Source organism: Lagopus leucura, unplaced genomic scaffold (assembly GCF_019238085.1).
Source record: "Lagopus leucura isolate 7727_CA_CO unplaced genomic scaffold, USGS_WTPT01 Super-Scaffold_100159, whole genome shotgun sequence".
NCBI classification, from domain to species: domain Eukaryota; kingdom Metazoa; phylum Chordata; class Aves; order Galliformes; family Phasianidae; genus Lagopus; species Lagopus leucura.
Window position 1 is genome coordinate 33907833 of NW_024962335.1, and position 14879 is coordinate 33922711.

The 14879-nt window shown below is 40.8% G+C and overlaps 1 protein-coding gene across 1 annotated transcript; it reads left to right on the forward strand.

The window, feature by feature from the left end:
• Positions 1-576: 576 nt before the first annotated feature.
• On the forward strand, positions 577-10184 carry CREBL2 (cAMP responsive element binding protein like 2). Its single transcript, XM_042890348.1, has 4 exons — positions 577-672; positions 7253-7450; positions 8154-8301; positions 9010-10184. Coding segments are annotated over exons 1-4 (363 nt in total). The 5' UTR covers positions 577-657; the 3' UTR covers positions 9012-10184.
• Positions 10185-14879: the final 4695 nt, after the last annotated feature.

The window sequence follows — 14879 nt, forward strand, 5'->3', positions numbered from 1 at the left end:
TTGCTCTATTCAACCCAACTTTGTATTCCAAATAACTGGTTGACTGGCTTTGTTTCTCTGTAACACAGTCTATGCTTATTATTGTCCTGGCGGCATAAAAACGGATCCCTAGGAATAAACCGCGGCCCTCTGTCAGCCGACAACAAGCGCTTCGTCTTTTTTCTGCCCTACTGTTCTACACCGCCCCACTCAGGGGACAAGTTTGGGCAAGGGAAACTTTGTTTTGTCTGCCCTAGCTTGCAGCAAAAGGGCCGGGGCCCGCGGGCTGGGCGGGCCGAGCAGAAGGGGAAGGCCAGCTCGTGCAGCAGCGCAGCCGAGCAGGCGCCGGGCCGGGCACTGACGGCCCTATGGCCTCCTGGGAAATGTAGTTCTCCCTCGGAGCCGTAGGCGCCACTTCAGAGCTCCTCCTCGCGCGGCCTGCTGGAGACTCGTAGTTCGTCGTGCTCCGACCTCCGCGGCAGCCGATAGCGGCGGCGCGGGACAGGACTACCCTTCCCAGCGAGCACCGCTCCTCCACGGCTCCGGTCGTAAACAAACGGCGCGGAGCGGGATGGCGGCGGCTGCGGGACGGTGAGCGTCGGCGTTGCGAGCAGCTGCGAGGCGCGGGCGGGCGGCTTCTGTGCGCTCTGCGTGGGTCTGCAGGGGCTGGCGGGGCACATGGATGACAGCAAGGTAAGGGCCCGTCCCTGCGTGTTAGTGCCGAGGAGAGAAAGCAGCTGGGCTTCCTCGGAGGCCGCGTCCTTTTTCAGAGGCGGGTGGCAGAGCTGCACAAACCCCGGTGGATGTTTCAGCTGGCTGCGGTGGCGGTTGTGGGTACCGGTGTTGTGCCTGAGAGCAATGAGAGTGCCCAGGAATCGGGCAGGTGGAAGTGCAGTCAGGTAGGCCGTGGGATGGGGTAATTTGCACAGAACCACTGAGTATCCCGAGTTGGAAGGAGCTTGCCAAGGTCACAGAGTCCAACTCCTGGCTCCGTGTGGTTTATCCGTGTTTACGGATTTGTCAAGAGTCACTTATGTCAACAGAATGCTTACAATCGTGTGGGTGAACTGAATGAAACAGTATGTATGGTCAGGCACTAATTTAGAAGATACAGAAAGCTTAATTCTGGAGGTGTATATAGCTACTTCTCCTAGAATTAATTTATTTATAACAGGCAATCTTCAGATTTTTCATTAATTTTATTTTTTTTTTTAATGCAATCATTGTGTTTCATGAGGTCTCACTAATCTGCTTCTCTTGAAAAAGTTGTTGGACATATTGACTAAATAAACTTTACATTGGCACCCAATCAGTAACACAGGTGTTTGCTCTTTTTTTCCTTAGAAAAACTCATGTAAAATGAAGAAAAGAATATGCAAAGTGGAATTTTTCCTTTTCTTCTCTTCAGTCTCAAATACATTTTCATAATATGATGTCTTTATGTAATGCCTACCACTGAGATTTTTTTAAGGATGATGACTCTGAAAAGCAGTGCTGCCCAGAACTACTGGATGTGACTGTCAGTAAGGAAAAGAGCAAACTGTATTTCTGTCAGCAGGTTTTCCCTTAGATAATACTCTTGGGTGATTTCAGATCCCCATATCTTCTACTGGAAAATGTTGATGTTTTTCAGTAAGTGCCTGCTACTCTGAAAAAATTTTCGCTGTTATTTTGTAGAGCTGCAATTACTTTCAGAACAAATTTACGAGGCTTAAGAGTTTGATGGCTCCACTGAAGAGATCCCCTTTCTGTTGGGAGGGTACTTCCCATTTTATGTTGCTATGTGAGAATGAAGCAAGCACTGTTTATACTTCATTTTATAGCCAGCATGATCTGCCAGCTCAAGCCAGCATGTCCTTGAAGCCTTTTAAAGCTTCCACCTAATCATATTTTCCTCATTGTTGGAAGGGCTGGACTGTGTAATCTGAGAGTCTTATCGTGGAAGTGAATGAGTTGACTGTGAAAGGAATTTTCCTGTATAAGCTCAGGTAAATAAATTACATCAGCAGTGAGGTAACCATTCTATAGCTACATCCACCCATGTTCAGAGTTTCTGTTTGTCTGTGTAAAAAATTGGGAATTGCAAGCTGTACATTTTCTCTAATTCTTAGTGCTCTATCACAGAAACAGAATGGTTGAGGTTGGAAGGGACCACTTGGGATAAACTAGGTCCAACTCCCTTGCTTCAAGCAGGGTCACCCAGAGTACACTGCCCAGGGTCACATCCATGTGGGTTTTGAATATCTCTGTAGAAAGAGATATGGGCTTCTTGTTCCAGTGCTCTGCCACCCTCACAGTGAAGAAGTTTTTTTCTCATTTGCAGGTGAAACGATCTGTGTTTCAGCTTGAGCCCATTGTCGTATTGCCAGTCACAAAACGAAACAGCCTGACCACATTCTCTTGATACTTTCCCTTAAGATATTTGTACACATTAGCAAGATCCCCCTTCAGTCTTCTCCAGGCTGTACAGTCTCAGGTCTCTCAGCTTTTCCTCATACAGGAGGTTCTCCAAGCCCCTAATCATCTGGACCCTCTCCAGTAGTTCCCTGTCTTTCTTGAACTGAGGAGCCCAGAACTGGACACAGTACTCCAGATGTGGCCTCATCTGGAGGGAGGGATCACCTGCCTCAACCTGCTTTTCATGCTCTCTTTAATGTGCCCCAGGATACCATTGGCCTTCTTGAGCACCGGGGACACACTGCTTGGCATGGGGCGTAATGTTTGCATGATCAGCCTGCTGTCCACCAGTACTCCCAGGTCCTTCTCTACAGGGTTACCTTCCAATAGATGAGACCCTATAATTTAGCCTTATCTGGTTTAAGAGGTCCTTAGAGGAATAGGTCAGCCATAGAATATTCCTCAAAATGAGAAAGGCCACAAAGATGATTAGGGGCCTGAGGCAACTCCTGTGCCAAGAAAAGCTGAGAGACATTGGACTCTTCAGACTGGAGTAGGCATTTATAAACATCGCTGTTTATAAACATCTAAAATGTGAGAGTCAAGTTGATGGGGGGGGGGAAAGGGACTCATCTTGGCTATGTGCAGCAATAGAACAAGAGGCAATGGGCAGAAATGAACACAGGAAGTTCTGAGCAAACACAAGGAAGAATTTATTTACTGTGAGAGTGGCAGAGCACTGTAACAGGCTGCCCAGAGAGGTTGTGGGGTCTCCTTCTCTGGAGATATTCACGACCTGTCTAGGTGCTTTATTTTGTGGCCTGATTTCGGAAACATGCATTTGTAGGGGGTTTGGACCAGAGGTCCCTTCCAACCCCTAAAATTATTTGATTGTATGAAGAATTAAAGAGAGAGGCAGAAAATAGAAGCATTAGATCTAGAAAACTTCATTCATGTTCAAGTTTAAAAGGATATTTTGAAATTAATAAAAAATAAACAACAGAAAACCCCAGAAGCTAAAGTATGACCCTCTCTGCTAGAGATTATCTTAATAAATTAATCACTTTGTATAGGGAGACCTTTTGGATTAATTTCTATTGGTATACTTGCTTAAGGTGTATAAATTGCTTGCTCCCTTAGTATCTTACATTTTTGGATCATTATCAGATGCTTGCTCAGTATGATTCAGGTTACTGAGTGTGCCAGTGAAAGCTAACTAACTAATCTGTGCAAAGTGCATAAAATATTGTGCAACGGAAGAATGCTGAGAGTACTTTCTGGATGGGTTCTATACTACAACCTCATGTGATGTACTGTTACTTAGCAGACTGAGTATCTTTATTGTAACTAACTTGACTATTTATTTTGAAAAAAATGTTTGCAAGCATCAGTGGATTATTTTTCCTTTCTACTGCAGTGAATGCAGAGTTTAGGCTTTATTTTGTTCCTTCCCAATCATTTTTGTGGTTTTCTATAATTTCTGCATACGATCACCATTTAAATTCTGCAGACCTATACTACTAATACGAACAAGAGTCTGCTGAATATGATGTCTTGAGTTGGATCTAAAGCACTGGCTGGTATAGCACTTAGGAGCTATTTATTTGTCTGTGAATGAGCCAAGAACTGCTGGAAGGTACTGGGCTGGTCAGCGTTAGCAGCACTGAAGAAAAAAAATGTAGCATTGTTTTAACTTTCCAGATTATCCAGTTCCTGCATATGTGACAGGCCAGCATTATCCCAAGTAGCTCAGTTCCTTGGGCAGGTGAATGGTAGTAGCCATAAAAAATATCTCCTTCCCATGGAGGGCTTCTCTGTGACACATTCTGGCCGTTCATCTGCAGACATCTGCTGAAACTCTTTTTGCAATAATAGTAATAATAATAAGCCCAAAATCTGATGGCTGTTTCTGTGTCAGGGCAGATAATTGAAGCTGTTTCCAGTTCCAGGTCGAATAATTTTGTACTCAAACACTGTTAGCCAAAGAGTGATGTTACAGTCTAAGTGCTGTATCAGGAAGGGAGATAAGCTGTGTTCTGAATTCTGATTGAACTGAAATATGGACTTGGATGAATTTCTGACAGATGCGTGTCATTATTAACATTTCTGTGACAAATCTTATCAGTAATATTGTTCTAGGTCCTGATGGCGTGTAACTCCCTGAGGAAACAAATCCCCACTAGTCCCTATCCTTTTATAAACTCCAGGGGAATACAGAGGGAAGACAGTACATTTGTTTGCTTGTTTTTTGTTGGTTCTCTGCCATGCTGAGGATCAGCTAGAATTTCTGTTTTGTTTTTTTTTCTGTCACATCAGCATAGTGACTGACTAGGTAAACGTGACTAAGGATCTGGTAATGTGGGATGCCAATGAAGCATTTATCAGGCTTTTTGTTGTTGTTGTTTTTTCCCCAGCTGGGTTGCTTAAGGTTACAGGAGAAGCTTCCAAATATTGGTAAAGCAAAATGACTAAGGATGAAGGATTTGGTTAAATCACTTATTAAATTAGCTGTTGTGGGTGACTCTGATTACATGCTGCCGTGGAGACAGTATGAATCCTTTGGGGTTGTGTGAAGGCAGACGATTGGCGTCCAACTGCTGAAAGAGTTAGAAGTGGAGGAAGCTCTTCATTATTTCCCCAGTCCTGGTGGTAAGAGCCCTAGCAAACAGTGACCTACAGGGTGCAATCCTTTCTCATGTGAGGGAAGAGATGTGCTTCTCATGCTCAAAAAAGGGCAGTCACCTTTCTTTAGCTGGTGCTGCTGCTTCCCTTGGCCATGGCTGGTTAGCTTTATACAACTTTGGTGGCTTGCTGTGTAATCAGATGAGTGCTGAGGAGATTAAAGTTAAGATTTGGAAATCCCCAAATTTGGGCAAAGGGAACAACAAATGTAGCAGATGTTGCTTTGTGTCTTGGACCAGACTGCCTTGTTGTAGAGCTTGAAGTTTAATGTTTTCCCACGTGCACTAACTGAAAAACAGTATCTGAGCTTAAAAGATTTTAGGAAGTGCATTGTGGAATAAATGAATCGTTCAATCTGTATTCTGTAGTTCAAATGTAAAAGACTGGATTTTTGTTTGCTTTTCTGAATGTGTTATGTTTGTTCCATTATCGCTAGATGTCCATTAAGTACTTTCTCTATTTGATTCTGAGGGGCAGCTACTCCTGAATAAATTAGGAGAGGCAATGTACAAAAGGGTACATTATGTTGGCATGTGATTGTTGACTTGCTTTCCAAAGAAAGAATGGGCTCGATTGTATGATCTGTTTTTTCATTCTAGCACATCAGTTCACTATGTTATTGTTTTTATTGCAGCTTGCTAAGTTTATAGAACAAATGACTTCTTTGAATGTTGAAGCTGACTTATTTAGCAGCATTATACAGTAGAAAGTGTCTTTCTTTTCTTTATGAACTCTGATATTTTGAGCGGTGTCTTTTAGGAAGAAGTAGTTTATACACAGTGTGGTGAATCATTGGCTGGCATTGAAATTCGTATATATAGGTGTGTTAGGTGTGTTTCTCCACACCCTCTCCAGTCAAACAGTGTGGTCAGAATGCAAATAGTGAGAAATTCTCACTTCCCCTCACTTGAGAGGGGAAATGGAACTTGTGACTGAAGTCATGGCCTTATGGCCAGTGTGCTGAGTTTCATGCCGTATTTAAAAGGCTTTCATAGGCCACGTTCCCATAATAAGAGTAATATATTTGGGTGGGGAGGCACAGAGTAAACTTTAAGGAAACTATTTCTTTTGTATTTGTAGGAAGAGGTGCTTTCAGACCTGTAAAATGGGACCACGAAGGAAAGGACAGAATGATTCCAAAACTGTCAGTGGTCAGGGCCAGAAGTTATGTGGTTACTTTTCTGCAAAGGAAATCTAAATTGCACAGTGGCAGAAATTACTGTTGGGATGGGTTTCATGAGAAGACAGTTTTCCAAGTTGTGTCAGACTGTTTCAGATGTAAATATGGAGTGGTTTGGTACAGTTCAAATGGAGGCAGCAGAGGGCAGAGGTAGGACTGAGTGGAATTGAATCTCCTATTTAGTAAAAAAATACTCAGAAGGTTCCTTTGAAATAAAGCAAGACAGAGGAATTTCAGATGAGGTGCAGATAATTTGGAGATTTTTATCTTCAGAATAGGCTGAAAATCCTGTCATTTTATTGCAGCAAAACAAAGCTTTGGTTTGTATTGATATAAATCTTGTTTTGTTTTTATTCAAATTTGAAGTGTAAAATTCCATATTAACGTTTTCTTGAGCTGGCACATACTAAGGCAGGGGTTGCTGATAATACTAAAATAATTTGGCTAGAAATCAGCTCTTTCCCTCCTAGATGTTTCAGATATCCTCCTAGAAATCTGTTGTCCTGTGTCTGGTTTAGGGCTCTGCAGGAAAAGGGAGATACAGAGCTGCTGAACAGAGGGCCAGAAGAAGCAATGAGTGAGTGACAGAGCACTGACACAGGTTGCGCAGAGTTGTGGTGGAGGATCCATACTCAGAAACTGTCTGGATGTGATCCTGAGCACCCTGAGCTTTGGCGTTGAGCCAGATGAACCCAAGAGGTTCCTTCTCGCTTCAGCCATTCTGTGTTTCTGGGATATTGCTCCTCCAATTTGGCAATTAGTAACGTTTGCAGTAGGACTAATTAAGAACTGATGCAATATCAAATCTAACCCCTTTATTTTGTTTTTGGTGCTACATTCAAAGCTTTGTACATCAGCCTCTGAAACGAGCTACATCTTCTTTCCTCTAGTGCTCTAGAATTGGTCCAGGTATGTGCGAGTTTTTCTGCTTGAGACAGCTACAGGCACGGTTACATGGCTTCAGCTTTCTCTTTGCAGAACATCATCATCTTTAGTTGTACCTTTCATTTTCAGGTGGTTGGAGGCAAAGTAAAGAAACCAGGAAAGCGAGGTCGTAAACCAGCCAAAATAGACTTGAAGGCAAAACTTGAAAGAAGTCGTCAGAGTGCAAGAGAGTGCAGAGCCAGGAAGAAGCTGAGGTACCAGTACCTGGAAGAGCTGGTTTCAAGCCGAGAGCGAGCCATCTGTGCTCTCAGAGAAGAGCTTGAAATGGTATGAAATCATCACTTAACCTGACCTTCAGTATTATTTGGGGCCTACCATTGTGGGCTTTTGTGAAATTGCATTAACTAAAGTGAGAGTGGGATTTGGCTAGCCGTAGACTATTAAAACATCCTTAACAGATGCACTCAGCTGCTTGCCTACTTTGCTTGATGAATATGAACATCATGCTGTAAGTTATCTGCTGGTTAGCTTAGAAGTAAGCTAAGAAAGCACCATTGCATATGACCGTTTTATGGGTTTGTTGATCAAGAATTTTAGATGAGGGAGTTAGGAACAAGGCAGATGTCCTTTAATTCTGCCTTGCACAATCAGGAAGGACCTCTTAATAGTCAGTCAGCCTCAGAGTCATGTGAAATATTTCTTTTTAATAGGCCATGAACTGGAACGGTATTCTGGCATGTTAACTGCAAGAAAATGCACAAAGTGTTCCATGTTGTTTAATAATTACAGTATTGTGTCTAGCTCTGCCATCGAGTAGCAGCTTATTGACTGAAACAGGACTTACTGAAGCCAGGTATGCAACCAGGGACACATGCTTAGCTCGTTTGTACTCTGCAGTTTTGTAAAAGTCTTCAGTCCAGTCAATTCAAACCTTAAACGAATATACTGAAAGGTAAAGATTACAGTTTTGTTTAGACTGCTAATGTGATCCTGGCAGTTTGCTAATGCTTAACATGTTTGTGTATTTCAGTACAAGCAGTGGTGCATGGCAATGGACCAGGGGAAAATCCCCTCTGAAATAAAAGCCTTACTAACAGGAGAGGAGCAGGGCAAAGCACAGCAGAACTCAGCCAAACTCACCAAGGCTGGGAAGGCAGAACCAAACAGCAGCAATCCTTGTAAGTATCCGACTATAATTAATTCCTATTTCATTACATCTTTCATAGTGTAGGAGGATGGCTGTGGTGTAGGAAGAAACATAAGGATGTACTCTTGGGCACAAATAGTTGATTGAAGCAAAGGGTTTAGTGGGTGGTACAAAGATTCTGTGTAATGTTTACATGGACAACACAGAAATCATACTAGTTAGGAAGCTGGGTAGTTATTTTAAAAATAGACTCAATCCTTGTGTTTCAGTAAGGCCTGTAAAGGCCTGAGACCATAATCTACTACATTTTTTGTTTTCCTAATGTGAGGGAAATTGAATACCTAACATAATTTAATTTTTAAAACTTGATCAAGAAAACATTATTCTAGCTGCAGCCACTCAAAAATGAGAAGTGCTGAACTTGTGATTTCCAATGGAGTTTTTTTTTCTGCCTTGCTGCCTTGCTTGCCTTGACTGCTTGTCAGTGGAATAAAATAAGATTCTTCTGGGGATTGAAAGATGACTTTGTTACATGATCTTTCATTTTGCTGATACATGTGTGCAAAGGACCAAGTCAAGGTAGCACAGGCAATTCTGTATCTCCTATTTTCTAGTCTTTTAATATTTCATGCTACAGATTAAATTACCATTTACATCTTTCTAGCTTTGCTTTTAAGAAACAGTGCAGAAGCCACATTTGTCACTGTAACAGTCTTTCCCTCTGGTGCATCATTCACAGGAGTGAAATGCAGAACCTTCTGCACTACAGCAGAGATAGCTTGGTTGCTAGCAGAAGAATGCTGTTATTGGAGAAGTGGATGCATCCCTGGGTCCAAGTTGAAGGATGCCAGTCTGCTGTCTTCTCTTCGATCCTCCCCATGTGAAACTCTTTGCTTGTGGTATTCTTAAACCTGCATGGAGTGGGGCTTCTGGGGTAATAGGTGTTTGTGTTAAGTGGAGCCTTGTTCTTCCTTTCTCTACACCTCACCCCCAAAAAATACAGCTATGTATTTAAAGCTATGTAGCTTTTGGACATTCTTAGTAAGAGATGAGGGCTGCTTTTGTGTTAGAGGCATGAGACTAGAATTAGACTGGCTTTGTGGTCAGTAGTCATGTGGTTGGTAACCATCATGGGAGTCTCGGAGGTTCCGTACAATAAAAGCAGGAGAAAGATCTTGTAACAGCTTTGCTAAAGCTAAATAGAATGCTGCAAGACGAGGAAAAGGAGTCTCATCAAGTTTTCAGTAAAAAGTTTTCTAGCAAAGTAACTTGCAATCTGACTAGAAGTGTTGTTTTCTGCATCATTTATAACACTAAATGTCTTTTATGTTAATCAGTTCTTAGAGAAGTACTACATATATTCTCTGCTTCTGCCAATGTATTTTTCACAGGGTTAGCCTCAGTAAGACAGTCAAAGCCTACACCGTACTTACAGCAGCGGAACAGCTGCCACCAATTGTGCCCTGCTATTTTCTTGTATCTACCTAAAATTTGAGCCCAGGTATCTTCTTAGGCTGTGATGTGATGTGAGCTCCGCTGTGAGTTCCCAGCCAAAGATAATACCAAGGACTGATAAATAGAAAAACAAGTTGCGTCAGTTCAGTCTTACCAAAACAGAGGTGAGGGCAAAAGTTTTGTGGACAGATTTACTTATTTAAGACACTGACAGATGACCTGTTCCTTCATTTAGACTACACTTTCTTCTGCATATGCTCTTTTGTGTGTGTGTGATGAAATACAAAGAGTGGAGCTCCCAGGATTTTCAATAAGCCTTCTGCTTTGCTTGTACTCTGTTTTGTTTGTGACAGTGTCTTTCTCTGTATTTTATAAGATGCATGGAGAAAAATGTCATTTTATATTTTCTTCTTTGTTTCATAAAATAAATATTGTAATGAATGACTTTGCTAGACTGAATGTTGCATTCTTTTTATTGAACTAATAACGTCTGTTTGGAATTATCTTCAATTAGTCAAAAGCACTGAAAATAATGAAGTGTCATATTTCATTGTACAACACACGGTTCTTTTCAGAATTTCATTCTGAGTACTTGTATTAATCCTTAAAGCATGGTTTTCTCTAGACCTACCACACGTGTACTTAGTTAGCAGTTTCCAGAATGTTGCATAGACATAGAAAACTACTGTGAAAAGTTAAGTAATGCTGAAACAGAGATGGAAATGAGTTGATTTTTTTTTTCCTGCCCCCTTTTTTAAGCTCTGAACTGCAGTTTGTTCTGAAAGACAATGACAAGCCAACCATAAATGTAGATCTGTTGTATTCTTGCCTGTCCTTTTTCTGTGTTCTCTGCAAGAAAAAAATAAGAACAAATAACAAGGTAGGCCAGATGTTCAGGACTATAATCTGTGAACCTTGCAGCTGGATTTTGTAACATGAACATGCCAAAAGTGTAACATGTTGGATTTAGGTAGCATTAGACTTACACAGCACCTCTAGTTTCATATGTAAACATGTAATTAAACATATATTTTAAAACTTATTTATGTACCTAAGTATCTTTCTAAATCAAAGATGCTGAAAACATACAGGAAGAATGTGGTATTTGTGACTGGAACAGTTTCACTGTGATAAATGCAGCATTGATCTCATAAAAAATACCACACCTGCTCTCTTCCCTCCATTCTTTTGTGGTTTCACTTTCTGTGGTACTATGCAAGAAAGTTCTCTGGGAGTTTTCTTTTATGAAGGAAATGGGGAACTGACATTTTTGGATGTGATGAGCAACAGTGTTTGTTTCCCACTCTAGTGGCTCCTGTTTCTGGGCTTAGTCAACAGTTGGCATCATGGGGCTGTGTTTGGGAGCCTGGGTGAGCTCTGAGGCACCATTAGTGGGCAGTGGGACAGCTGGAACCATGACTAGCTTTGAGAAGGTGTCTGTGGCTGACTTCTTTTCTTAACTTTTGCATGTTAGGTTGAAGACTAGTCTACATCAATAATGAATCTAGCCTTTTCTGGCATCCTGTGAGGAGAAAGGGAAAGTTTAGCTGTAATCTAGTTTGCTACTTTCCAAGAAGTAATAATCTCTATAATTAGCAATAAAATTACTGCTAATGTAAGAGGCAAATGTTTTGGGTTTGTCTACAAGCAGGAAAAGCTGAAATAAGATCCTTATTCCATATTGTATTTCAGAGTTGTAGCATGAGTGATAGAGGATCAGCTCACATAGAAATTCCTAGTGTAGGTAATGAAGGCAAAACTCCAGCTCCTGCTGTTAATGGTGCTGAGCAACAATTTCACTGTAAATTATGTGCATAGTTGGATTTCTTGTATGTCTTTGTGCATTTATATTAGACAACAAAGGCTGCTTATTTGCAGTAATTTCTGTGGTATCTCATACCAAATGAAATCACTGGACTACAAGTGATGCTGTGTTTATGAAATGTATAGATTTATATATATAGATAAGTAGGATCAGCATGGTCAGTTACAACCATTCTCTTACGCGATTTCTGCACATTTCTGCTGCTTAATTGCTGTATTATTCATGCTGTTGTTTGCATTCTCTTTTTTACTTCATTTAAGTCATAGCTAGAAAACACTGTCATTGTTCAGCTAATGATTTTCAGCAACATTTCATTAAAAAAAACAAACCCGCCAACAACTGGCCTTCAGTTTCTTTTTCTCCTCCAGAAAAAGCACTTGGGAGGTGGAAGTCTTACTTCCATAGCTTGTGCAACATTAGCTCTGCTTCTCTGTGTCTGCTTGTAACTGAAAAAAGGCTTAAGACAAAGCTATGAACTGCTGCTTCGAGCAACTCTTACGTATGGCCACACTATTGTGGTGGGCAGTGATGTTGTTATTAACTATGCTGCAGCTAATAGATATTCAGAATGCATGTAGATTGTAAAAGTAGTAAAATACTTACCTTCATGAGACAAGATGTTTGATGTGAATGGAAATTGTATGGTATGAAAGCTGATCTTTTCCATTCCTTCTTTCTAATGGCAACTTTGAAAATGTATTTTGGTCAAGGTACAGAGCGCTGGCAACAGCAGTGCTGCATATTCCTGTCGTAGAGCATACCAGCCTGCCCCAGATACCTGCTGATGTAAAAACAATTCTTTCCTCCTCCCTCTTGAACACAGATCCTGCCGTATTGCTGCATCAGTATTTTCTGATTGGAATTTCTGAAATCTCCCACTTCACTGTGTGCATCCACTCTACACTGCTGAAGGAGACTTCTGTGAGTCCTCATTCTTCCACAGATGACCTGGCAGCTATTTTCAAAAGCCATCAAGGCTTCCTTTCCCAGAGGCCAGCATAAAAACATGAATTATTCTGCTGTGATTTTTGGCTTGTTCAGATGTTCTTCTCTTCAGCTGTATGATCAGAAGGAAGGCAACACTTTACAGATAGGGGCAACAGACAGCAGCTGCTAACGTTGACAACACTAGTTAAATACTGGGCATGTGTTGGAGTTGTTGTGGTACTCACAAATTTTAAAGTCCTCTTTCATCTTGAACATTCTGAAATTTAGATTATTTTATAACGTATGTGTCTTTATAAGCCAAGGTTGCCTGTCATTTTCACTGATGAGAGAGTTTGAAAATAAAAGGGTAAATTCAACTTGCCAGCATGGAACTAAAATGTGCTGTGAAGCTAAGGGGAAATTTGCTTGTGGAAGAAAAGATTTTGGCCTACAGGCCTTTATTTATCTCATTAATATATGCCAGAAGTTTCATTTAAGTAAATAAGATCATAGGGTTAGCTTTCTATTTAAACCTAGAATCCTGTTCTAGCATCTAAGATAGGAGAAATGGGATGTTGCCTAGATTTGTGATCAGACAGTTATTCTTGTGACAAGTACTTGTGCAAACCTTCACTAGGTGATCATTTATACTCCAGGGATCTATTTATTAGAACAAAGGATGTTATCATTCTCATATAAGCAAGATGCACCTCTCATGACTTCATTATTATCTTTCAGAGGGTGAGGAAATCTTAATAAAAACTAGCTTTTTAATTGCCAGTACACCAATGCAACCAGAGGGGAGTGCTGTGGGTGTTTGGGAAACAGCCAATTAACTACTTTAGCTTTCTGAACTTACATAATCTTATGTCTTTGCAGTAGCCACTTAATGTTGTCATTGTTTCCGTCCAGAGTCACTAACGCAGAGGCACTGTCAGTGGAGTTGATACTGTCTACACGTGCTGGAAGATAAAAAAGGCTGACTGACAGCTGGAGAAAGATGATAAAGGTTGTCTGTTTTAATCCTTTTGCCACGAACTTCTGCCTCTGGGAATGAACACAGTTGCAGTTTTGTGGAAGTATGAATAAAGAAAAATGTAGGCAGAATGATGAATGGCTTCTTGTGATTGCTTGAATTTACCCTGCATTTTTTTTCTGAATTACACTCTTTGCATGACATAAGTCATATAAACAAGACATGCCTGTTGTTAACACACTTTGTCTTGTTCTGTCAGGAATACTATCACCAGCTATAACCTGAAATATCACCTGGTAATGTGGATTAAAATTATTTTCTTTCAGTTACTGAAAACCTTCATTTTCTTCGTCTTCATTAGTGCATAGCTGATTTGAAACATCAGTGAGAGTTTTATAAAGAGCAATTTCAAGTTTATTAGAAAGGAGGGAGAGAAGTGCAAGAATTGTCAAGGATGCTTCTAAGCATAATTTCTTCCATGTATGCCATCATCCCGCTATGTTTGATTTGAAGTTCTACATGGAAATGGTAAGGGTAGGGAGGAAGTTTAACCACACTGAACTCAGATTTCTTTCCTGACCAGTACCCTTCTGAAGTGCACAACTTTGCTGCAGTACAGAACAGAGGAAACTTGGCAGTTTCTCCTGCAGTAGTCAGGATACAAGAAGGAAGCAAGCACAAGACATGTGGCTGTTGTTGTTATTTTTCCTGAGAATAGTTGACATTTGGAAGGCTGGACCCCTGCAAGCTCATCTTCTGTCTCCCAGCAGAATTTGGGCTGCTTTTCATTTAATCTAGAGTTTCAAGCCCTCCCCCAGGCTGGACACCAGCTCTTTCTTTCTCCATTTATTCCTTTCTCTCTTTCTCTCTCTTTTTCTTTTACTTTTTCCTCCAAAGTTTTCTTTTAGAGAAGTGTAAACATAGATTAATTCCTTAAAGGTTAAAATATTGCTATCTGTGTTTTTCTGATACTGTCAGAACCACTGAAGGACTCTTCACAGACTCATTTCCCTTTGTCTTGGATCAGACTGAGTATATTTAGAGTCAGATTTTTTTCTTCTCTGAAAGACAGAAACTTCTTGATTTGCTTCATCTTGATCACTTGTGGCCATATCCCTTAAATGATGCAGAAGCTGATAGATCACTAGGCTCCTTTTACTTGACTCCAGTGCACTTTAAAAAAAAAAAATTATCTTAGCTTTGATAATGCCAGTGTATTTCTATGCTTGTGCTGATTCCGTACATTGATATTACAGAAATGTTTGGATTTTCATGATATAAAAGAAACAAAACAAAACAAAAAAAGGGATTTTGACTATTTGACTTTAAAATAAGTTGTTCTGTATGATTCCCTTTAGGTTTGTGATCTTTGTCTTGCTCTTCTTTCACTCTTGCTGATGGATAGCAGGCAAACTGGTCGTCAAGG

What these genes read in the sequence shown, in the direction of transcription:
- CREBL2 (XM_042890348.1), top strand. An exon ending in TCAGAGAAGAGCTTGAAATG is followed by an intron (nt 7,451 to 8,153) that starts GTATGAAATCAT and finishes TGTGTATTTCAG; the next exon opens with TACAAGCAGTGGTGCATGGC.